The following is a 25,559-nucleotide window of genomic DNA, read 5'->3' as shown; positions in this document are numbered from 1 at the left end:
TGCTGATACCAGTGTGCCACTTTAACAGCAATAAATACAGATCAATATCTGGCTGTGCATTCTTTCCCACAAGGTGCTTAGACAGTTGAACAACATTTTTCACCTGCCTGTTGTAGAAGGAAGGTAACAGGGACTAAAGATTACATGTGTAAATTCAAACTTGAGTGTCAGCTGCATGACTTGATTCCCCTCCCTGCTAGCACTCTCTGTATGTTATCAGATATTACATATACCGTGTTTCATAAATACAGATCTAATACATATCTTTTCTTGTAAGAGATGATGTCTTCTAGGAAGACTGCACCAGGGAAGTGAAAAGAGCTGTTTAGAGTACTAAGAATATCTATAGCTACTCTGTTTTACAAGACTAATATTTCCTGAACTACCAAAGTAAAATCTCGTGCTTTCCTTCCACCATTTTATTTCAAAGGCATAAAGCTTCAATATTGCTGCACTTTCAAGTCTAACAAAAAAAAAATAATCCCTCTGGCTCTTCATTCAAGTTTATCAGAATCTAAGTGACCCTTCTGTAATCTTTATAAGAGGGTTTCTTCTTGCCTATGGCCTTTTATAATCACCATCTTTCTACCTTTAAAATAGACTCCAGTCCCTAAGCCCAAACTGAATGGCAACCTAAGCCTCCTGAAGGGGCTATTTAATTTGAACAGACCTGTACATTGTCGCTCTGTGGAGACTTGTGGGAATACAGCTGGTATGTTCAGCACAGAGAAATACATGGCACTTTGTCCCTGCCTTTATCCCCTTGAAAGCAGTAGGAAATATTTATATGTCCTTTTTATTTACACGGTTATTTTAAGCCTGTACCAAGCAGCAGAAAAGTGCATGCACATTGTTAATTTGATATTTTCCATCATGACCACCAGAACAACAGATATTTCCAGCTCAAATTTAAGTTTTTGTGTGCAGTGAGGGAGCATCTGGGGAGAAAAACTGGGTCCCTGGCATAGAAGGCACAGGGACTAATGTCTGGAGTACTGATCTGCAGCGGTCTGCCTAATCTGCCCATGCTTGCTGAGGTGAGAACAGTGGACCAGCCTGGATATGCCCTTTGCACACACTGGCCTTGCTGAAAACACCTGTGGGAGAACCCACATGCTCTGAGATACTGGCTTGGGTAGCTCTGACCACACCGTACAGCATTTAAACCTCCTTTTCCCTAGGATACCTTTGATCCTATATCCCAAGGGCATAATTAATTTTCATTTGTTCTTGTCCTTCCCTTCCCTTCCCTTTGTCTTCCTTTGGGTGTTGTCCCCCTACCTTTTTTACTCAAAATAATGAAAGTTCTGTTTTGTAGTCCATTCATGGTCTTTTCATGCTATGCCCACAGAACATGTGACACCTTAAGGGCATTTTCTGACACATTGCTGGCTGAGGTAGTGTTGGTATCCATCTGGCTGACTACAGATTTGTATTGCCTGTCTGGGATGCTCAAGTAGACTGACTTCTCAACTGGTTCTAGGTTTCCTCAAGAGAGGAACTGGCTGTATTGCTCCAGGGTAAGCCTAGAACTGAAGTAGTTCTAGTATCCATTGTCATGCCATAATAATTAGTGCATGACAATGGACCACGACAGGGAGACATGCTTTCCCTGAACTTTGGAAAGAATGGGAGATGCTCTAGGGTTATTTTATTTACATGATCTTGTCTGTCGTGTACCCTCATGAGAAAACATCTCACAAGTGCTTTGCTTTTACATGACATAGACTCATGCAGTTTTTTAATCAGTGCATTCCCCATTCAGACTCCTGTGGCTGAAATAACTGAAAGCATTTAAGGTCCATCAAATGTTACAAGCAAAGCTACCAGATCCAGAGGAATGCAAGTACTGGAGGTGATCACAGAACTGAAATAGGAGCAAGGTGTCCAAACAGGGCATTCAGGCATTCCAACAGACTGGCAGGAAAAGCTTTGAGAAAGAAACATCAAGGAGCTAAAAGATGAAAGAAGTATGGAGGAGAGACACAGGGCCAGGTTTTGTACTCTGCTGGAGTGGCTGAAAGTACTTCTGCAGCGCACAGAAGCATGCATTCTGGTGTTTGCAGGTCTTTGTGGTTTGACCTGCTCACACACGTGTGTTAAGAGCACCTGATCCAGCTGCCTGTATATGGCTCCTACCTTTTTGGCAGGCAGGATCATGTAGGCACACAGTTTGTGGTAATTGGCAGTGGGGCTGCAGCCCAGCCTCATCCCCAGTGGGCTACAGCTGTGAAAAGCAGGTGAGCAGCATTGAAAGCAATGAGCCATGGAGTGCCCACTGACCCATCACCAAAGGGAACAGAGGGCACACAGGTGCAATGCATGAACATGAGGGGTAGAAAAGGTTGGGCTAAAGAACAAGAAGGGCAGATGCAGCTTCCTGAAGTGATGTGATGTTACTCTGTATGGGTTGAAGCCTTCTGAAATTGTATGGTATTACTCGTATATCATGGCCATTTCAACTGTGAGGTATGCTGTGACAATCACATCTTTCTAGTGAGTACTTTAGGATGATGTGTCTGCTTGATGTCTGCTGCAATACTACTGAAACTGTTTTTATAGAAAAGAGCGATGGAGGAAGGACTGGAAGTTATACACCAGAACCAGCTCCAGTGAAGAAACTGGGGGCTCTGGGCCAGATTGTGGAGTAGTGAATTCTCCTCTTGGCAGGAGTAGCTATGACTCTTAAGAGAGAGCATAGTTACTAACTGAGCTTAGCTGTGGACGTCACACCTCTTTGCGGTCCTGCTGGATACCCTCTGTGATAGCTAAGTCGACTTCTGCCCCAGTGTGAGGGAGGGTGAAAATGGCCCTCGGTATTGTTGGACTTGCCACGAGGGGTAGCATAGTGACCTCGCTGAAACAAAATTATTAGCACAGTTGTTTTGCTGTTGCCCAGAGCCTTGTCCATGGGCAAGAGCTGGACACAGTTGGAAGTCTGCAAGAGGGCCAGCTGCTGACTATTACTATCCTCACTTGGATGTGACTGGTTGTTATCTTTCCAGTTATTACAATGGCACAATCAATGGCTTTGTGACTTATATTGACTGCCACTCAGACCAACCCCTTAGATCTGAGGGTCAAGGATGCCGGTGTTCCATGGTTACCCTCTGTGCCCAGGGAAGAGGGTTTCAGTCTGGTTTGTTTGGAGTTTTTTCTCCAGGATCTCTCTGGAGAGGCTGACCAAAGCATGACCCATTAGCCCCAACAGCGGGACTTTATTTGTGCTTCTGGTTGTTCCAAGAACCCCAAGTTGTTACAGCTTGTGGTTAAGAACACTAAGCGGGAGCATTGACACCTGGGGGTGGTGTTTATGGACATTGCCAAGGCCTTTAATGCCGTTTGTCATCAGCATATCCTTGCAGGTCTGATCCAGAAAGGGGTTGATCCCCATGCGGTCCAGCTGGTTAGGGAAACGCACAAGAATATCAAAACATACATTTCCATTGAAAGGGAGAGGACAGACCCAGTTTTATATTTGCTCTGGTGTCAAACAAAGCGACCCTATGTCACCTTGGCTATTCAGTCTTGCGCTCAATCCCCTTCTATGCAAACTTGAGACTGAGTGTCAGGGGTTCCAGCATGGTAGATTGAAAATAATGGCCATGGCCTTTGCTGACAATTCAGTGCTGTTGAGCAATTCCTGGGACAGTATGTGTTGTAACATCAAGATTCTGGAGACCTTTTGTGAACTTGCAGGTCTTCGGACCCAGGAGTAAAAATGTCACGGCTTTTATATCAAGACGACAAGGGACTCTTTATACCGTCAATGACTGTCCCCCGTGGGTGATAAATGGATCCCCCCTTCATACAATCGACCCAGGGAGCTCTGAGAAATATCTGGGCACACGGATTGATCCCTGGACTGGTTTTGCTCATTCAGGTTTATTAGAAAAACTGGTGGATTGGCTTCATCAGATTGGTGACTCACTTTTTAAATCTCTTCAGAAGGTCAATATACTTAGAATGTATATCATCAGAGACTGGTATATCTGGCTGACCATACTGAAGTGAGTGTGGGGCTCCTCGAATCCCTTGACTGGTTGATTTGGAAATCAGTCAAGGAGTGGTTTCATCTTCCTCCAAGTACATGTGATGTCATCTTGTATTTGGGTTATAAAAGATGGTGGGTTAGGCATCATCAAGTTGGCAGCACTCATTCCAAGTATTCAGGCGTGAAGACTGCATAGATTGACACAGTCTTCGGATGAGGGTCTGGCAGTTTTTCAAAGAGAGGAACACCTGGAACTGTTATTTGAAAAGTTATGGTTGTGTGCTGGTGGTAAGAAGGAGTCTATCCCACCAATGTGGGAGCCTGTACCAATGATAGAAGGTGTTGTTGGTGGCAGTGATGAAAGCCTGTCAGATTGGGAGGCCCCTGTTCCTGAAATCCACTATCCAAGACCTTGTAATTGGCAGAAATTGGAGTTTGAAAACGAGAAACATCTGGTTGCCCAGGGCCATGGTGTTGATAATTTTGAGAATGATGATATCAGTAATGCCTGGATAAGGCAATATAAGGGTATTCCTCACAGAAAACTAATAACCGCCTTGCAACTGGGAGCCAATGTCTACCTGACAAGAGAGTTCCTGGCTAGGGGTGGGCATGAGGGCTGTGTTAGATCCTGCAGACATTGTGGTGCTGATTTTGAAACTATAGCCCATATAGCTGGGAACTGCCCAGTCACTCAGGATGCCAGTATTAAGAGACACAATGCCATCTGTGAAACTCTTAGCTGTGAAGACAAGAGGGAGCATTGGACAATATTCCAGGAGCCACACTTGAGAGATGATGAACTATTTCAACCAGACTTGATCTTTGTGAGAGGCATTAAGGTGTTTGTGGTTGACATTACAATGAGATACGAGCACAGAAGCTCTTCATTGAGGGAGGCTGCTGCTAGAAGACCAAGAAATATCAACGCCTTCATTCACAAATACAAGAATTGACAAACGTGGTAGAAATTGAATTTGTAGGTTTTGCCATGGGAGCCAGAGGGAAATGGTACAACAAGAACTCTGAATTGGTCCTTGGTCTCTCTAATACGAGGCTAGGGAAGATCGCCCAGGCCCTGGCATCCAAAGTGCTTGTTGCCTCTGTAGATATTGTACATATATTCACAAGAAAAGCCTGTTTGATTGTATCTGTTTAATAAATTAGGCCCCTTCCTGGTGACAGTCAGCTGGACAGTAGAATCAGTTTTTGGGAGGGAGGGGTTCATCTTTCATACCGTGTTGTTTCTAGCCCATATTTTGGGCTTTAAATTCTGATTTGGACTAGGTGGATGGGCCACCTTTACTTAACCCAGAAAAGACACATATGTATTTGTATATGTTTATTCAGTAGTCCAGAATCTCAAGACAGAAATTTAGTTTGCAAAGGGAAGGATTTTGACAATTTGTGACCCAAGTGCAGGCCTCTGATAGGTTTTAGGTGTGGACATTTCTTGTAATGAAGATCTGGGTGAAAACATGGGTGTAACAGCTGGAAATTAGTTTGCATTCATGTAGCTCACTCCCTTCCTCTTTTTTTCACTCACAAGTTTCTAAATGCGTCTTGGTAAATATTTAAACTGGCTATAGAAAATGAGTCCTACATGCTTACCATCAACTCTTCCTCCTAAGATCACAGGTTGTGACCCTGCCTACAGCTGCCTGTGTAAATTCATTCTGGATTTCTGCCACTGCTTGGCATGTTTAAGCTGGGGATATCTCCCACTCTTCACTGGTGATTCATCCAAAACCAGCACTGAACCTTCAGCAAAACCATAGGTTAGAGCAAATACAAGACACTGGGAGGAAGGGAGGGCAATCTGTGTCCTTCTTTCTGAGGCTGAATGGCCCTAGAGCTAGGGACTAATCAGAGAATAATTTTGGCAAGTTTTGGTCTATTTCCCTACACCCAATTTCATCTTGGTATGATTGGTTGTAATCATCCCATTTCAAATCTTCTGGGTTTTTCAATTTAATTTTTGATTGGCCATATCTCCTTTTGGGAGTGTTTGTTCAACTCTGTTCATTCCCCTTCCTGAAAGGACAGCTTTCCTTTCAGGAAAGGGAATCAAATTTTGAAATCAGAGGACAGAGTTGAAATTATTCATTTCAGGAAAGGGAATGAGATCTTGTGATTTCAGTGAGGATCAGTTGGGCAAGCTTGGGTCTGTATTCCTGCACTTCAGGTCATCCCATTGGCTTATTTTGTTTTCACATCCTATCAGGGTTTGTTGTTGTTGTTTTATTTTTTTCATATTTCAATTTTTCTGTTTCTCTTCTGTCTCTTTGTTTACCTTTCCTTCCTGCTTTTAGGGATTTCAACTGGAATAATTTTGGCACATTTTGGTCTATTTCTCTGCACCCACTTTCAGTGGTATTGGTTGTAGTCACTCCATTTCAAATTTTCTGGATTTTTCAATTTCATTTTTGATTGACCATATCTCCTTTCAGGAGTGTTTGTTCAACTCTGTCCTCTGATTTCAATATTTCATTCCCTTCCCTGAAAGGAAGAATTTGTTTTCAGGAAAGGGAATGAAGCCTTGTGATTTCAATGAGGATAAATTAGGCAAGCTTCGGTCCTCGTTCCTGCACATCAAGACATCATCCCATTGGCTCTTCTTTTTTTCACATCCTATCAGGGTTTGTTGCGTTTTTTTGTTTGGTTGGGTTTTTTTTGTTTTTTATATATTTCAATTTTTTTTTCCCTGTTTCTCTTCTGCCCCTTTTTTTACCTTTTTTTCTTGATTTTAAGGATTTCAAAGGGAATAATTTTGGCACACTTTGGTCTACTTCCCTACACCCAATTTAATCTCAGTACCATTGTTGTAGTCACTCCATTTTAAATTTTCTGGATATTTCATTTTTGATTGACAGTATGTACTTTCTGGAGTGTTTGTTCAGCTCTGTCCTCTGATTTCAAGATTTCATTCCCATTCCTGAATGGCTGCTAATTCCAGCTTGCTCAGCATCAGGAATATTGCTAAACCTGAGAGAGGACTACATTTCTTCTTAGTTCACTCTATCCTTACTTACAAGGTTTCACATGAAAAGCACTTTGTTGGGGGGAAAAAGGAGCAAGACTTTAAGTTACACCAAGCACTGAGCGAGGCAGAAGAGCCTCTGACGGCTTTTTCCTGCCCTCCATCAACCATCCTCCAGTTCTGGAGCCTTCATTCCCATCCCTGCCCCCACCCCACTCTGCTGCTGAATTAACATAGGAAGAATCTTCCCTTTAAAATGAAACCACTTCCCCAATCAGATGGGTTTTCTAAATCAAGAACTTCCTTTTTCCCTCTCTCTCCTCTGAGTATCTCAGGCAAAAGCCTCTCACCGCTTATTTTAATCTCCTCAAAGAAAAGATTCCCAAAAAGCTGCTGGCATGGAAATGCATTTGTGTATTTGCATTTAAAAGTAGGCAATAGCCCCTGTTGGCCCATCGAAACATGCACACAGCTTCCTGCACTGCTACAAGCCTGTGACATGTGACTGGGGGGAGGATGGGGAGAGGAAGGAGGAGTCACAGACAAACCCGCCCCCCCAAAAGCTGCTGTGCTGCCTCCGAGTTGTGTCAGTTCTGTGAAGCTTCTGAACAAACTGAATACAAGGAGGAGCCTGTTCAACACAACCAGTTGTGTTGAAAATACATTGTGCTCTTCGGGATGGACCTTTGTCCTGCTGGTAAGCCTCAACCATTGTGTGTCTTTTTTGGGGTGAGGGCCCTGCGCTCAGTTTGATGGCAAAGAGCGCACCATGAAATTCCAGCAGCCAGAGAGGATGCTGTGGCTGGAGGAATGACATGGTGGAAGAACCCGGTGGTACAGTTAATTGCTTGTCAGTTTTCAGCATTAGGCATGGATTTCTTTTTACTTGCTCTTCTTTCCCATTGGGAGAAGTTTTCCCATTGGTTTGAATGGCCTTTGTGCTGAGAGTGTTACTGCTCTGATTCCTTGGGCCAGCAGTGCTTGGCCGAGCTCTGAACTGTCTCCTCGGTGTCAATGGTGTATGTGACACCTGGGGTGAGCATTGTAGGCTTTGGCTGCTCTCTTTCAACTCTGGCAAGCTCCTCCGTGGTGTTTCCCTAGAGATGCCAGGAGCTGGCTTGCCTTTGCAGAGCCTCTCATGCAGTTGGGTATCCCAGTGTAACACCCACGCAAGGCTTTTGGTACTGGGGCCTCCCTTGCTTATGGCCATGTTAGAGGTAAACAACTGTATCAGGGTTCTAGAAGCTCCAGGTGATCTACAGGTGGGCTGCCTGGTCCTGAAACAATCTCAGTGGGCAGATGTGGGTGAGGGGAAATAAACCACATCTGAGGAACTGAGAGAGACCTTGGGTTTTATTTCCTGCTTTGGCAGGTGGTGGATAAAGTGGTTGGGATTCAGCAAGGAAAGGCATGCCACCAGACTGAACATTTCCAGCTTCTGGCTGAGGAAGCTCGGAGTGTGTGTCTTTGCAAAGCCAGCAAAGAGGGAGAGCTGAGTGGGAACAGGCTGAACAAAGGAAGGAAAAGGATCGCCTTGCAATATCTCTTCTCATTCTGCCTCTGTCCCCTCAGGCTTTTGTGTGTGGGATGTGGAGCACAGAGTGAAAGCAAAAAGCAGTGCCCAGTTTCAGCAGCTGTTGTGCACTTTTTAGCTCTGAGGTGTGTAGCCAAGGAAAAGGGCATGCTCAAACCACACACCAGCCTTGCTTGCCAGGGAAATTGGTGGCTGTAGGAGCTGAGTTCTTGCCAGTGTCTGACTGGTATTGAATGTTGGTGAAAATGGGTTTCTTCTGATCACCCAGCCCTCACTATCTGAAAGCAGCTGTGGACAAAGGTTCTGCAGAACAAACTGGGCAGGAGGTGGGATAACTCATACTTTGCTATTTATTTTGGCGTGTGCCTTCGACAGAAACTGGGGGTCTCCTAACTGAAGGTCTGACACAGTCATTCACTCAAGTTCTGTGTTACTGCATTAATTATATCTTGAAAGTTACACATTCAAGCAAGTGTACTGTCAAGAAAGTATACACACTGCAATAGCACAATGAGATCCCATTCAGGCACTGTGGGGGTTTGCTCAGTTCTGGGTAGAGGCAGAGCCTGGAGACAGGCAATGCCTGGAGAGATGTGCTGGCTCTGACTGATGTTTTTGCTCAATCCCATCCTATCATTCCACAGCTGGGTGAGAAAGTGGGTTTGTTTGGTGCTGAACTTCCTTGGGAGCCAAGGCTGCCACCTGAAACACATAAGTTTTCCAGTGAGCTTTAGAATACTGAATGCACTTGGAATTGCTCAGTTGTGGCATGATTGTCCTGAAGGTCAGGGGTGCATGTGCATCTTTCTCTGGGGCTGCTCCTACCTGGAGATGTGATGGTCCTGTTAGGTGCACATCTGTTTGCAAGCAAAGCTTGATGCCTTGGGGAGGCTGCTCTCCCTGGAGTGTGTATCCTCTTCCAGTTCCCTTCAGAACTCTCTCAGGACGGTCCGAGTGAGGCCACAGAGCTGGTGTGCCAAGCCCTTGAGCTGGATGTGTGACACATGGGAGAGCAGACTGGTACTGTGGTATCCTGTGCCAGCTGGGATGTGTGAGGGAAGAGCTGTAGTCAAAAGTCATGGAAAGCTATCCTGAAGGATGAAAGTAAGTTGTCACGTGAGATAAGGGGACCAGTAGACAACATAAATCCTTCTTCACAGCTTTCCCCCCATAGCTGAAGTGTGCAAATTAAACCTGTTGGGATTTATGTTAAATTTCTTTTCACATGAGCTGGCAGAAAACTGTGGAGTGCTGCAGGAGGGAGACACACATGGCTGGAGGGAGCTGAGGAGTAGGAGGCTTTGTCATCTCTCTACTAGACTGGTACTTGTCTGTGGAGGTAGTGGTCTTTACTGGAGATGACAGCAGCCATATCAAAAAAGAAAGGGAATTTCAGGTGAAATTTTTCTACCAGGGAGCTTCCTTCAGGCAGAAGCTGCCTATTATGCTGCTCTGCTTTTTTGCTGCCATGGGTGGAGGTTCCCAGACCCTTTAGCAGCAATACTCAAAGCCTTCCATTGCCTTGCAAATGAGCCTGATGAACCTTTGCTGTCCTACAGTGGGTGTGTAACACACGGGTCTGCAGTGGTGGCACAGATACATCATTCTTCTTAACATTCCCCTGCTGCTTCTGCAGTTCATCCTTCCAGCTCTCCTGGGTGGTCACTTCCCACTTTCCTCTGTGCTTCCAAAGCCATCTCCCCATTCCTATAATTTTCCATGGGATTGAAAGCCTTACACCTGGGTGGTTCAGCACAGCCCTTTGCAATGGGAAATGAAACCAGCAAACACAGAACTACTCTCTGCTGGCTACACAAGTACCCAGATATTTGGGCAGCTCTGACCTGCTCTCTGGGTGGGGAGGCTGAAGGCAGAAGCCACACAACTGGAATTGAAGTCTGTGTCCTGTTTTGAGTGACAGCACTGAAAATACAGTCCTGGTCAGTTTGTGAAGAGCAGGCAGGTCTTTCTATGTGGGTCTGCCCTGAGAGTGGGGAAACAACCTCAAGAGCAGGTGTAAGGCCCACAGACGTGATGCTGATGCACTGTCCTTTCAACGTTTGCTCTCTGAAAATAAATTCCAAACAACAACCTAATGTTCTCTCCGGAGGGGATGCTAGCCACTTTTTCTGTGTCTGAACTGGAAAACTTCAGTGTTGGTTGGGCTGACAGCATCTTTCTGAAACCTGTGGGTGTTTCTGTGGTGTGTCCTTTGTCAGGGTGAAATTTCCCCCTGTGCAGAGAGCCCTGACCAGGGCTATGCTTCATCTGTGTGCTGACCTAGTCCTAGAGGGAAGTAGAACTGAGGTGGTACTGAGGACTTTGACAAGGCATGGACTGTGCAACCAAGGACTTAAGCTGTATAGGAAACCTGACAAAGACCCTCTCTGCAGCTCAGTCTAAGTTGCCCTAAAAGTTTGATCCATCCATTTTTTTCCAAAGTGTGTTGCCCTCTCCTACTTTTTTACCCCTTGATTCCTTCCTCTTCTCTATGACTCCTTCTTTTTCTCCCCTGCCTTTCCCACACACACAGTCCTTCCCACACTCTTCTCATTCTGCCAGACTCAGCAGGTGGGAGTTGGGGTTTTCAGGTGTTCAGGAGGAAGGGGGACTGTGTTAATTACAGCCTTGTTGGGGGTCGTGTGGGTGAGATGGTGTCCTCTGGGAGCCTCATGACTCTTTGAGATGCTTTAGTAGACACAGAACAACTGAAGCAAAGCAACCAGCCACACCACAGAGTTTGCTGATGGGGCGGGGAAGGCAAGGTTCCTCAGGCTTGTCCTCCTACGGTGCTTTTGTGGAAAGAAATACAGGGCAAAAGGTCTTTGTTGTAATTTGTCAAGGAGTCACCCCTGTGATTCCACAATTACAAGCTCTAGCAGGAGTGAGCGAGATGGAGCTGGAGGGACAGAGACTGTCTTGATTTCCTGCAGACACGACAACTGCAGGATACAGAAATTAAGCTGAAGGGCCTGGGCGCTGCTCAGAGGCACAGGGCTGACATTCAAAGGGAAGTCAGCAACCCACCTAACAAGTACCAGAGCCACTGCATATTTTCGGTTGGTTTTCTTTGTGGTTTCTTGTTTGTTTGGTTTTTGTTTGCTAACTTTCCTGCCTGCTTTGGTTTTCCCCTCACCTACAGGTTTGGTTGTCATGAGCTTTTGGATGCTTTCTTCCTTTCCTCTTGACTGGCTTCATCAATCAGACAGCTTCTTGCTGCTCTTCACAAGGGCTGCTTGCAGGGCTGGCAGGGCACGTGGGTCCTTCCCAGCCTGGCTTTGTGCTGGCTCTTTGTCCAGTGCTTTACTCCCACAGACTCAGCAGCCTCTCCCCAGGGAATGCGATGCTTGAAACCATCAGGAAGAGTGGCAGGAGAGAGGCTGAGGCCTGAGAAAAGTAACAGGAACATACTTAGTACGTGGAAACCCAACCAGCCACGAGTATGGGGGAGAGATTAGGCTGGGGGAAGGCAGGACTTTCTGAGCTGTTGTGACCATGACAGGAAAGAAGCATACTAAGATGATTGCCCTTGTTGCTTTTCCTTCTGTCTGTCATGGCTGCTTCCTTCCCTTTTTTCTTCCACTCACATTTATAGCAGTTGTTTTGCAGGTGAGATCCACACTGAGAGAATTTCCAATGCAACTGGTGCTACTTCCCTTTTTCTGGGAAGACAGGAGGCCCAGGGGATTTTGTTTTATGCAACAGTGAAGCAGGGCATCCAGTGACTTGAGCTGGCTTCCTAGGGAAGCTTTGTCTTGCAGTGTTTAGGTGCAGCAAGGACCCTGTCTGCAAGTTCACCAGTAATCTCCAGTGCTCTCAGCCTTCTGCAAGCTCTGCTTTTTTCCTGGGGCCTCATCTTCTCTTTGTCTCCTCTCTAGGGCTGCAGCCTTCTCACTGTCCTTGCAGAAGAGGCTGTCGTTCACCTGGATTATATTTAGCAGCGACACTGTCACCCCATGTTTTAGGTCTTTCATGATTCATATTGTGGTTGCCTTGGCTTTGTTGCTATTTGTTTAAGTTCCTGTACATTACAAGGAAGCCTACTCATATTTCTGCATTTTCTGCTGTTCGCAGAACAGCAGCCACTCAAAGACATTCCTTTTTCAGCAAGGCTCTTGCCCTCTTCCTTGAAAAACCTCGATTTTCTCTCTTAAGCCCTTTCTGACTCTAGCTATGGCAGATCAACTCATGAAGCCAGTGGTTTTCTTGGGAGGTTGGATGTAGATGAAGTATTTAGTACATAGATTTTCAGATGACTGACATAACAACCACCAGAGAGCATTTAGTGAGACCCCTTCGCCGTGCTCAGGGCCAGCAGAAGTGGCTGAATAGGCAGTGGGTGTCTGCAGGGTCAGCTGAGAGGGCTGTGCAGAGCCTCTGGCTGCAGGGAGAGAGGGCATGGTCTGTGCTGCACTCTCGGGGCTGAGAACCATTTGCAAGGCAAAGATGAGGCGCAGTGGTTGCAACAGCAGGGAGCACAGATGCTGAAACACAGAAATCAGGGTTGCTGTGGCATGACCCTAGGAGAAGGTAAGTGCTGAGAGGTTGGGGCAGCTTTCCCCATGATATATTGACCTCAGTAGAGTTTTCACAGGAATCTTTATTCTTTCAGACTCAACTGGCTTGAGTGTGGCTGAAGAGGCTGAAATAGAGACAATCAGGAAGCACAAACAGGAGCTTTTGGATGACATTGAGGTAAGGACCATCCTGTCCCTTGTGCCTGCCTAGCCTTCTGAAATCTATCTTCACCAAGGTACATCTTCACATAACAGTCCAGGCCATGCAGAAGCACTCTTGCAAAGGAGGCATTTTCTCAGTCATGATTCAGCTTCAGTTTTAAACTGCAGGCTGCCCTGGCCTGTTTGCCACCAGGGCACATCCAGCCTGTGGAACTCTCTGCTGCAGGAATCATCTGCTGCCCCAATGGGATGTTTGAAAAAGACTGATCAGATTATAAGCAGTGTTGAGCTGGGAATGTATATTTAGGAGTAAAGAAATGTCTTCACTAAGTTGAACTGGCAGGCATCTGGCTCAGCATTTATGATTCTTTTTAATTACTGATTACCTGCTAATGGCATATCAGTCCTAGTTACCTGCAGCATCCCCCTGTGTTTATCAAACTTTTGTTTGCTTTGTGGACCTCTAGCAAGTCCTGCATGAAGGATCCTGTCGCTTCAAAGAGGTCTCATGGCAGGACCTTCCACATGTTTGTGGCTGGAACTTGTTTTCCTTCTTTTCTTTTAGCATCAACTGTTTCTCCAGTAGCTCCTAAAATGTCTGAAAGTAACAGATTCAAAATCAGTCACTAAGACTGCATCAGAGTCCTGCATGGTGCTGTGCCCTTTCTATTCTTTCTGCCTCCACCATGAAATGTGGTTTCCCATTGGAGAGAGCTTATAGCACTGAATCATTGAACTTGGACTGATTTTTTTCCACAACGTGAAGCTGTCCAGATGCCTAGCAAATAGCTGCAGTATTTCCTGGAATGGAGTAAAGGATTAAGCCAAACTACATCTTACTTCTTAGGCTTCCAGACTTGCTCTCTCTGCTGTAAACCAGAATGGTCTCTCGTCCCCGCTTGCAAAACAGATGATGAATGTACGTGCCTGGGATGTGCTTGTGTGTGTTTCTCTTCAGTTTTCAGAACAGGTGATGGGCACTGTAAGAGCAGGATACTTGAACAGGAATACTACATTTTTTGCCCACTATGGATAGAGAAAGGTTGCTAGACTGCACAAACCTGTGCTTTAAAACCCAAAGCCATTAAGCAATGGAGTACACAATGTCCAGTGGAGCAGAGTGAGTTTGGGTGAAAAGAGTGATGTAGAACAAGAGACGTTTTCCCCAGGGGATTTTTTCCAGAATGTATCTATCAGTCCCCTTAAGCACAAAGACTTGGGGGCACATCAGGGGGAAGGGGGAGAGAAGAGAAAAAGAGGATGGGTCTTGGCTTGCCATTAACACTGCAAAAGACAGCAGTGAATAAAATAACAAAGTTGATAATCATTTGAAAGTCATGAGCTGAGGTCATGGTTCTGTTACATTTGTGCAACATCTAAAACTTAGTAAGGAACACTCACAGCTCTGGGGACCAATGAAGCACAACAGAAGGTGGCCAGCGCAAAACTGAAAGCCGGAAGCTCTTTTAAGTTATGGAATGTTGCAGAAATTCAGTTTCTCTGTCTGATTATGTGCTCCATCCACATGCTCATTCCTTGATGAGAAAGGATCTGTAGTGAAATAACCCTTCTTCCCTTCCCTGTTCTGGTTGGTATGGGGAAGAATTTGGGTGATTCCTAGAAGAGAGCTGTGATGCACTTTGGCTTTGAATGTAACTGCAGGATGGAAATGAGGAGATATAGACACTTTCATTTCCATGGTAACACAGAATATCCAGCCAAGGCAGCCATGGTCTGTCATGGGCCTAAAGGAAAGTGAATTCCACAATTGATTTTTTTAAAAATCTGGCAGTAATTACTTTACTTCTCCTCTCTTTTTTCCTCCATTGAACAGAGGTATCTGCTCAATGGTATTTAAATGACAGGTACATTAAAAATTCTGTGTTTCACAATGCAGCCACTTTGGGTTCATATTGATCTCACAGTTACCAGTTCCACTTCTCCTTTTCTGGATGTATAGCAGGGCTGTGCAAAATAAAAGCTTGAAAGGAATGGGCACAATGGAAGGATTCTTGCATCTGACATTGTTTGAGGAACTGGAACCAACAGTGGGTTAAGTTCTCTGACACTCACCACACTGATTGAGCTTGATTTTTCCAGTCTTGATCGACAATATGCATGAGAACATCCTTCTCTCTCTCTTTCCAGTTGTTTTCAGCTGGAATCCAGCAGGGTCATTCTGGAGCAGTGCCCATTTCATAGGCATCCGTGGCTGGTCATGACCACCTGACTTGTTCTTGTCCTGTGACTGAGGGAAGAATTAGACATACTTGTATGCTTCTTTAGGCTGTGTCTGCTGTTTTTCCTTCCATTGCCTTCATCTTCCTGATATTTCTTTTGCAGAAGCTGAAGGAGGAGATTGCTGAGGTGTTTGCAGAGATTGAGTGTTTCCAACGTGCAGAGGAGAAGCAAGCGGCAGACAGTAATCCTGGAGAGCAGATCAGGCAAGTGGAATGAGTATTCCTTTGCTTACAAAGTCTCTTTTTTTAAGTTGAAAAAACAAAAACACTGATGGGATTTGGTTGACAACAAGGGCAGGGAAATGGGGCACGTCTATCCTCTTATATTTCTCATTATTCCTGGATAGTCAGACAACTGTCCTTGTGATATCTCACCTTGTGAGTGAAATGACATGGTCCTTATTCTGACTTTTCCTTCTTTTTTGTGTTTACAGCAAGCTGTCACAGAGGGATAAAATTCTGTCTCTGGGCCGGAAGAAATTCAACATGGATCCTGAAAAGGTAGGATTTGTTAATTTCACTTATAAGGATAAAGCTGGGAGGAAGAGCCTCTGCTGGCTGCTGTTCCAGTTGCAGCCACTGATGTCAAAGGAGCTGTGGCAGGGGACTGTGGGGACAGGTTCCTACCTCACTGAGGCCCCTGCTGGGAGCAGCCTCTACCCTGCCCCTGACTGATCTGATATGATCAGGCCGTGTTGCTTCCCCCCATCATGGGTGTAGAGGCCACACCATACAATTCAGAAGTCAGGGGAGGGTGCTTTAACACTGCCAGCATGCCATGAGAGCCAGATTCCCTTCAGCACAGCCCTTCTCGACTGTGAGAGGCTGGGAGCTCGCTGTAATGTGATAGAGGAGCGTGAACTAAGAAGAAGGTGAGACGTTTTGAGAGTGTCTCAGGTTCCTTGGCTCCTTCAGAACAGAAGAGGACAGAATGTCTCTGTCATTTTGGAAACAGTTTTGGCTGAATTGTGGAGTAAACATAACTTTTCCACTTTCTGGAGCTCTGACCAGTGGTATCAAGACTCCACAGCCTTCAGCCCTCTGCAGAAAGCTCTAAAACCATCATGATTAAGTAGAGATTATGTGAGAGAGACAGTTCCCTCTTCCTTCCTTCTCATTAGTGGAGCATTTTTTGAGCACTTCAAGGAAAACCACAAGCTGTGATCAAAAGATAGCTGATCATCAGCTCACCACCACAGCTAACATCTTGTGTGGCTGCCGCTCTGCGTGACAGCTTTTCAGCCTCCTCTGTGCCCTGCTGAGAGCGTCAAGGTGCCTTCCCCAGTGTCCACACCCCAGCTGGAGTGCTTGCCAGTCCCCTGGACATCCCTCTGCCAGTGGGAGTTGTTTTAGAGCAATGATGTCAGTACTTAGAGCCTGTGTGAGCGTTGGTTTTATTTTGCCTCTCTGTCTGACCTTGGTTTGAAGCCCCTGAGGCATCTCTCTCTCACATGCTGTGCAGGAAAGCCCAAACTGATTCTAACCCCAAACCAGTTCAGCTTTATGAGTTCAGTGCCAATCAGACTGGTCAAAATGTTATGCTCTGTGCCTGTATAATGCAGATCTCTGATTCTTGCCTCCCTCTTGCTGCATGCCATAGAGTGGGAGGTGCTGCAATGCAAGGAAATTTCTTTGCCCCTCCTTCCTAAGGTTACACTCCATCCATGCAATGCTGATACTTATAAATGAGTTCCTATCTCCAAGATCCCATGGAAAGTTCCTGAGGCTAGAGGAGGTAAGCATTAGGAATCTGGCTGATAAAAATCTTTGGGGAGAAACATTTTCTTCTGGAAAATGGGACCCCATCATCACTGCAATGCCATTCAAAATTAAATTGATCTTACTGAAAATCCATCTGGGGAAAAAGTAAGGAAAAGAGAGTGAGAAAAAAATCTCACAAAAATCTTGATTTCTTTGTTTAAAACTGCTTTTTTTGGGGGGGATTTTAAAAATAGTTTCATATATATTGCAAGAGAAAGTGAAATGATTCTGTTGAAGTAGAACATTTTGATGGATCTAAAACAATTTTCATTCATTTATTGTATATTGCAAGGAGAATTGCAGTGTGGTCTGGAGAACTGCAGCATTGTTAGATATTGTCAAGAATCTTTTGGAAAAAGCCTCAGCTTCTTCTCTGGCTTTAAAAGTCAGGAAATTCTCTCTAAAATAGGATATTGACTCTTTGTACAACCCAACTCACAACCTCTATATTCCTTAAAAAGCATATTTCGTCCTTATTGTCTAGGAGGAATGGAGCTGAAAAGATTGCAGACTTCTCTGTTGGGTGGCATAGAAAAAAAATTTAGGAAAAATCATTTCAAGTTGTCTCAAGCCCATATTTTTGACTGAGTACATTCTTTTTAATATGCCATCTTTTAAACAAACAATTTTTCTTTTAAGTTAATTTAGAAAAAAAAAGGACATTTAGGAACAGAACAGTAAGGCATTTTCATTGAAAATATTAAAATTTATTATTTTGACTTTTCATTTTTGGACTTTAAATCTACATTGCCCTATTTTGAGCTTCCATCCCAGTGAAACATTTAGCCAAATCTAGGGATGAAATGGCACTGACAACTCGTGGTGGATGAAGAGGGATTGAAGGAAGATGAGAACATGGCTGTGGTGTCCCATGAAGGGGCTGGGGTGTAAGAGAGGAGAAAGTACATTAAAGCTAAGGAAGGCTGACATCAGAGTGTTGGGATCCTAGTTTCTCCATAGACCATTGAGCTGTTTTACTTCTCTCTCCTGCTCCTCCTTCCCAGGGGATCCAGTACCTGATCGAGCACCAGGTATTGTCTTCAGACCTTCAGGAGATCGCCAGGTTCCTCCACAAGGGTGAAGGTCTGAACAAGACAGCCATTGGGGATTACCTGGGTGGGAGGTGAGCAACCCAGGATGAGGAGACCCCTTGGAGGCCCTGTCCTGCCTGGCCCCTCTGAACTGCCATTTCGGATGACCTGTGGCAGACCTCATCCAGGTGCCAAGACTGAACATATCTCCAAACACAGTGGGCTGGGTGGGCAGGACACTCCTGGGACAGTCTTTGGGGTGTGACTAAGGCTGGCTATGAAGAGAGCCTCACACTTACAAGAAAAGGTGTGGGCTACCTTTTCTCCTGCCTGTAATGGGATCAGTCATCCCAGACTGCTGCGTGCACCTTGGCTTCTTCTTGGTCAGAGGGGAAGTGAGACGGGGATGGAGCCAGGTGTGTGTTGGCACACCAAGAGACACCCAGGCAGAGCAGGGTCAAAGCTCTCTTCTGACCTTTTTCCTCTATCCTCTCCCAGGGACCCCACAAACATTCAGATCCTCCAGGCCTTTGTGGCGTGTCACCAATTTGCCAACCTCAACCTGGTGCAGGCGCTGAGGTGAGTGCGCGTGCCAGGCGCAGGGGACAGTGCTGGAACCTGCTCAGCCCCTGGGTCTCGCCACCCAGGAAGGTCAGGAAGCCCTCTTGAGCTGAAACGGGATCTTCCCAAGGCCTTGCTGTGTGTGTTGGCTCCAGGGCTCTTACTCTGTGTCAACAGTTTCTCAGGGGGGTGGGAAATGCCTTCATGGCCACTTGGTTGGGTTGCCCATGTGCAGAAAAGTGGGTCACTGTGGTTTCAGTGTCTGGGGGGTGAAAAAGGTTATTTTTGGCAGCAGGAGACATCTGTGCTCAGTGCCTGTTACGTCAATAACAAAGCGACTCTGTTTTAGGGCACCTTGTTTTGTTACAGGCTGCCTCCTGGCAGGACTCCTTCTCCTGAGGGCTCTGCTGCCTTGCAGGGCCCTCATTAGGGGAGCAGAGCTGTGATATCTGGGAGGCTTAGTTCTCCTTCCTGCCTTTAGGGTGTTTGAGGCTGATGTATCCAGGCAATTTCTAGAGAGGAGCAGAGCTCCTGCTCCATGCCCCGTGTTGTCTCCCCAGTGTGATGGGATGACTTCTCTTACCTTCACGGTGTTACATGGCTTGAGGGGAGGCACCCATGTCCCTTGGGCCCTGTGTGACTGATGCTCTGCCCCTGCTCCTGACAGGCAGTTCCTCTGGAGCTTCCGGCTGCCCGGGGAGGCGCAGAAGATTGACCGGATGATGGAGGCCTTTGCCAACTGGTACTGCAAGTGTAACCCAGCAGTGTTCCAGTCCACAGGTAGTTAAGGGAAGGAGGCCTGTAAAGCTGAACTAGGCTGTTTGCTAGGGAGAGGAGCCTTCCTTTTCCCTTCACAAAGCACAGGCAGCATCACTAGGAAGTGTGTTTTCCCTTAAGCTAAAGGAGGCAGCCCAGGTCCTGTGAAGATTTTCAGTAAACTGAGCATCTTCAGTCCTCCTTTCGCTACTGTGCTCCAGGCCCTCCTGATGGGCAGCAGACTGGAGAAGGGCTCCCAGCCTCACATGAGGTATTACCTCATCACAGCAGAGATAGCACTGACACATGTAGGTTTGCAGAGGCTTTCCTGCTGACAGAGCCATTATTAGACTGCATCTGCCCAACTTGCCCCATTATCCTCCTGAGGGCATGGAGTCACCTCCCTCACGGGAAAACAACTGTGTCCCTCTTTCTCCTAGCAGAGGGACCATCTCCCTTCCTCTCCTACAAATGAGAGGATGACTCTCTTCTTCAGTGACTAAAATCCAAGCCACCTCTGGTGTGGATTGATCTGTCCTCTTAAGACAAGTGCCACCCATGCTGATTTTCTTTCTCATTGCTAGATACCTGTTATGTACTCTCCTTCTCTATCATCATGCTTAACACCAGCCTGCACAACCCCAATGTGAAAGACAAACCCCACTTTGAAAGGTTTGTATCCATCAACAGAGGCATTGACAATGGAGGGGACCTGCCAGAAGAGCTTCTAAAGGTAAGAAGAATTCCCATTATCTCATCCCTGGGTCCACTGAGAAGCAAAGGTGCAGAGACAGGGAATGCATCCATTAACAAAGCTATAGCTGGCATTTTCCTGAAGGCTCAGCAGGCATGGGACCTGCCCTGTGAGGTAAGGTGGAGGTGGGCAGACTGCTTAGATGTGTCTGCCTTCACCCAAGCAGCCTGGGCAGAAAAACTTCTGTCTTGTGTCAAAGGTGCTGCCTACATCCCACACCTGGTCTTTGCTGAGCAGCATCCGCTCAGGGTAGAGGCTTTAGATTGTTCTCCAGAGTGTCATTTCTTTCAGTCAGTTTGAGGGACAGTGCAGGAGCCTGTAGCCTCTTTTTTTTCCCCCCTCTTGGCTTGGGATTTGTGTAGCAAATGATGGCAAATACAACGATGTGAACAATATTTCATTATCCTTTGAAAGCAGTAACCTGCCTCCCTGTCACTGCTGTTGTGAATGTCACCCTTTGTGCCTCTCGGTGCCAAAGCTTTGGCTCTGTGAAATGTGCCTCCTTGTGGCCATGTAGGTCTACGTGCTGGTCTCCCGGCAGCGTTTGGCACCACCAGCCCAGGTTCTAAACGGGGCTGCATCTCTGCCGTGCTGAGTCCCATCCTTGTGCCTTAATACTACCCACAGCAGCACTTGTGACATGCTGGGTTTGGTCACTGCAGCCTGTCTTGCTATGGGAGCACCATTTTATGGCTGTGATTTTCCAAACTGAGACTCTTTTTATGGCACAAGATGCAGAAAAGAGCTGGTGATCCCGCTGGAGACCCTGTGAGGTGCAGACTGGGGACTGTTTTACCCCAGTGCTCATTGTGTGCTCTCCTGCCCTTGACCCAGCTTGCCTTGTAAAAACAGTGATGGACCAGGTGGACCTAGGATAGTTGTGTACAAGCTTTGTCAGAAATCAATGTTACTTTCTCTCTCTGTGTGTGTCCTTCCCCACCGATGCTCTGGGCAGAATCTGTTTGAGAGCATAAAGAACGAGCCGTTCTCCATACCAGAGGATGACGGCAACGACCTCACCCACACTTTCTTCAACCCTAACCGTGAAGGCTGGCTGCTGAAACTAGGTAAGGGAGAGGGCTCCCCTAGCTACTCTGACCTCCCCGTTTGCCTGCCTCCCACCACAAATCTGCCCCGGGAACCTACCGTCATCTCTGCTGTCCTTGGCTCCCGTCCGCTGCGGTGGGCTGAGGCTGACACCTGCTGTTGAAACCAGCTGCCTGCTGCCTCGTCCCAGCTCCTGCAGGCTCTGCTCAAAAAGGGACTCAAAAACATATCCCTCCCCATCCCCAGAGCCATCAGAGCAAAATGGACTCTGTGTGTGTGTGTGTCTGTCGCATAGCATCACGTCAGTGGTACCATGGTGTCTCCTTGGGGCTCACCTACAGGGAGAGCTGGGAGGGTGTGACTGTGTGTGCATGTCTGGAGCTTGGGGGAAGGATAGAAAAATGTGTGACTAACGGCTCCTGAACCTCACTGCCTTTAGGAGGACGTGTGAAAACCTGGAAACGCCGTTGGTTCATTCTGACCGATAACTGCCTCTATTACTTTGAATATACCACGGTAAGGGCATAACTCATGGCTGGGAAACTGTCCTGGGTGGTTATGAGCCTCTGAGGGGCCAGGGAGGAGCAGAGGGTAGGAGACAAGTCTTCCCCTATTACCCTGTGCTCCCAGACTCACAGATCTCACACCTCCACTCTCTCCTGTGCTGTTTCCTCACCTCCCATGTGGAGGAGGAGGAGGCTGGACACTGCAGCTGTGGTCTCCTCTTGACTAAACTCCCCGTTGTGTCAATGGAAGGGGTCTCCTGAGGCATTACTCTGCCCTTGTCATCTCCACAAAGGCCCCCACAGAGGAAATCAGAGAGGTTCTAAACAGCAGTATAGATTTGGGGAGCATGTTGGGTTTTAATTCATGTTTCCTTGCCTTCAGGACAAAGAGCCTCTGGGCATTATCCCCTTGGAGAATCTCTCAGTCCGGAAGGTGGATGATCCCAAAAAGCCAGTAAGTGTCCATTGGCTGGCACTCTGCCAATACAGCCTATCAGATGGTTGGAGGGAAGAGATGATGTGCACAAATTACTCGTACCCTACACAAATTCTCGTGTTCTACTTGCTTCTCAGAGGGAAGGTGCAGTTGCAAACTGCCTTGTGCCCCCATCTAAACATGGCTGTGTTTTTAATTTGTGTTTTTGGTGTGAGTAGAGAGCTGTCCTTAGGCTGACTATATTGTATGTTTTCATGTGTGTAGGGGGGCAGAGATGAATGCACACAGCAGACTTCCTACGTGTTTTGCACCAGGAGATGTGGGTTTAATTTCTTTCCTTGGGACTCTCCATATTGAGTTACAGCACATGTAGACCAAACAGAACTGTTGGTGTTAGGGAACTTGCCCAGGAAGTGACTCATTTCTTCTGTGTGTCTTTTGTGGATACCCACTTTTCAATGTGTCATGGCTCTGGGAAATGTGCCTTCTATCTTTGTGGTGGCAGGCAGAGAAAAGGATGTTGCATCTCCTTAAGAGGGGGAGGGATTTTCATGAGTGGAGCAGAGTGACAGATCCTAGAAGGTGTGTTTTGATAAGTGTTGATCTCCATCTCTCCATAAAACCTGGTTTAGTGTCCAGTTCTTCACAGGAGGGGTGCATTTACATAAGAAGGAAGATTATTTAGCTCACAGGGAGATTTTTGGGGTGGGGAAAGGTAGGGTCTGTTGCATTTTGGAGACTCCTGCCTGTTGAAAGCTCTCTGAGCCTGTTACCCATGGTTGGAGGCAGCAGTCTTCTTGGTCCCCCGTCTAATCCTACTTTCCATTTTGTTTCCTTTCGGACAGAACTGCTTTGAACTCTTCAATCCCAACTGCAAAGGGCAGAAGATCAAAGCCTGCAAAACAGATGGGGATGGGAAGGTGGTTGAAGGCAAGCATCAGTCCTACAAGATCTCAGCAGCTACTCCAGCAGAGCGTGATGAGTGGATTGAGGCAATACGGTGAGGAGAACTCGAGGCTTGAGTTGCCTTTTTTCAGCCCTAGGGGCAAGTGGTCACAAAGTTTATTTGGCTATCTTTTATCAGAGTGTGGAAAAGGAGGGTGGAAGGGAATGTTTGCAGTATAACAACTATGGTACCCCTTGATTTTAAAGAGTTTCAAGGTGCCTTCTGGAGAATCTCTAGCCATAGCTAAATTCTCTGCTGTAAGTCTGCAGAGCTCCAGTCCTATATTTTGATAAGTGGTGTCTCTGTGCAAGTTCAGTTAGGTTGTCTGTGCTGCTCTCAATCATTAAATCTCTTACTTTTGCTCCCATTTCCTCTGATTTCCAGGACCAGCATCACACAGAATCCTTTCTATGATTTGGTCTCTGCCCGTAAGAAAAAGATTGCCAGCAAAAACTGACCCATGACCTGGTCACCAGCATCAGAAAGGTGTAGGTTATTGGACAGCTTCCCTCTCACACTGGGCTCTTCCAGTGAAGAAATTTGGGAGCTTTGGTTCCATCTGCCTCCCATTTGGCAGGCAGATGACTGACAGGACAGCTTGCCCTCTTTGCTTCTTCCCCTTCCAAGCTGAAGGCAGAGGCACAGGGTGCGATCCACTGAGGACTGTCAGAACTGTGGGCAGGGGGTTGCCCATGTCTGAACGTAAAGGCTCAACAGCAATTGGCCTTTGGGTTCTCCCATGTAGCCCCATGTGGGACAGCATCTGAGAGGAGAAAGGAATGTCAGCACAGTGTCTCCAGCCCCTCCTGTTGTCACACCAGGCCAGGGTATTTTTCTGTGAGGATCCATGTGGATTCTCTTGGATCAGCTGAGCATGGTCCACTCAGTTGCAGAGCAGAAAGGCCCCAGTGGTTTCTCTTCCATGAACAGATGTGTAGAGGTAGTGGGGTGGAAGCCACCGATACTTAGAAACTTGCTGTGAAACAAGAGGTCAAGGTAAGATAAGAACCCCTCAGTTCAGAAGAAATCCCTCTCTCCCCCTTCCTAAAGCCTGGAGTGAGAGCTGTAATCCTGGAAGTCCCCGCTCTGTAACTGTGTCATAAATGCTAAAAAGTTAAAGACAATTGAATCCCTATTCAACGTAAGGGCTAACTGAGCATAGAGATGCTGTGGGACCAGGAAAGCAGCTCTGGGTGTGTTGTCTCTCTTTTTGAGACTTGGGGACCACCACAGATTTCCTTGGGGAGGAAACCCAAGCTCTAGCTCTCCTCCTGTCTGATGGCTCCCTGGCAAAGGTTGGTTCCTTGAGCAGCTCAGAGGTGTGGGCTTTGTATCTGAAAGTTTTACGGTCAGATGGCATGAAAAAATGGAGGTACATACATCTCCCCAGCAGCACACATACACAGAGGCATTCATTCCCATCTTCATACAATGGTATCATCTGGAGTCTGGGGGTTTTTGTCTCTTGTGTAAAGAGAGAAATAAAAGTGCTTAAAATAAGCCAAAAACTCAGGGTAACGTGATCATTTTCGTGATAAAGTCAGAGGATGCGAGGTAAGAGTACCATGTTCCTGTGCCCAGCAGAGCAGTCTGAGCACTGCTGCAGTCTCTTGGCTGTTTCCTTCCTGCAGAGGGCTGTATCTACCAGGCAATCTGCAGCAAGGCCAGCACAGCCCGATTTTTCATTCCGGTTCTCTTCGCCCAAGCCACAGGAATGTTGAATTAATTTCAAGAGGCAGGGAGCGTATCTCGGAGTTGGAGCACGCACTCACCCTGGAGAAGGAACGTGAAGGTTTTCTTCTGCTCGTGCCTGCAAATGTCTCCTGCACTGAATCTCTTTGTTGCTGATGTGATACAGAGTGAGTTTGCTGCCCACTGCTCGGGAGCACACGTGCTTGCACACACACATTCACTCCTGCTTTGGGCTCAGTGCAGAGGCAGGCTTATGTCCAGAGGTGGAAGAGAAGGCAGATTATGGCCTCTTATCTTGGCAACATCTCCCATATATGTAAGAGAAATACAAGTATACGTTTGGTTGGTGAGAGATGCCCCAGAGCCCAGGACTGGAGTGAGAAATGTCTGTTCTAGTGCTTTTCAGGCTTATACTCTGTGTGACAAAAGCCATCAAAATGTAGTCTGAAGTCTCTATTCTACCTATAATCTGGTGTTTGGTGTGGGAATCCAGGCTAAGCCCTCCCTACAGTTTACCTGGATCATTCTTATGACAGCAGGGTCTATCCAAGCTTTTCTCCATTCTTCCTCATCCCTAACCCTTCTAATTCTCTTCAGGCTGCATATATTCTTTCTCTTCCCTTCTTGCCCTAGATACTCACA

At 46.6% G+C, this 25,559-nt stretch overlaps 1 protein-coding gene across 1 annotated transcript; it reads left to right on the top strand.

The window, feature by feature from the left end:
• Nucleotides 1–7,598: 7,598 nt before the first annotated feature.
• Nucleotides 7,599–24,608, top strand: CYTH4 (cytohesin 4). The gene is made up of 13 exons (XM_041416729.1): nt 7,599–7,671; nt 13,121–13,203; nt 15,531–15,631; nt 15,862–15,928; nt 18,193–18,311; nt 18,718–18,798; nt 19,448–19,560; nt 20,121–20,269; nt 21,246–21,357; nt 21,777–21,853; nt 22,226–22,297; nt 23,125–23,279; nt 23,610–24,608. The coding sequence occupies exons 1-13, from the start codon at nt 7,653–7,655 to the stop codon at nt 23,680–23,682; spliced, it is 1,221 nt and encodes a 406-aa protein (XP_041272663.1). The 5' UTR covers nt 7,599–7,652; the 3' UTR covers nt 23,683–24,608.
• Nucleotides 24,609–25,559: the final 951 nt, after the last annotated feature.

The sequence above is a fragment of the Onychostruthus taczanowskii genome, unplaced genomic scaffold, assembly GCF_017590055.1.
Source record: "Onychostruthus taczanowskii isolate IOZ18803 unplaced genomic scaffold, ASM1759005v1 scaffold53, whole genome shotgun sequence".
In the NCBI taxonomy this organism is placed as follows: Eukaryota; Metazoa; Chordata; class Aves; order Passeriformes; family Passeridae; genus Onychostruthus; species Onychostruthus taczanowskii.
Note: the sequence above shows the minus strand (reverse complement) of the source record. Positions and strands in the feature narration are given on the sequence as shown.

Excerpts from the sequence above, each read along its gene's own strand:
- CYTH4 (XM_041416729.1), top strand. Across the intron at positions 15,632-15,861 it reads AATCCTGGAGAGCAGATCAG|CAAGCTGTCACAGAGGGATA; the intron begins GCAAGTGGAATG and ends TTGTGTTTACAG. Across the intron at positions 20,270-21,245 it reads TGCCAGAAGAGCTTCTAAAG|AATCTGTTTGAGAGCATAAA; the intron begins GTAAGAAGAATT and ends TGCTCTGGGCAG.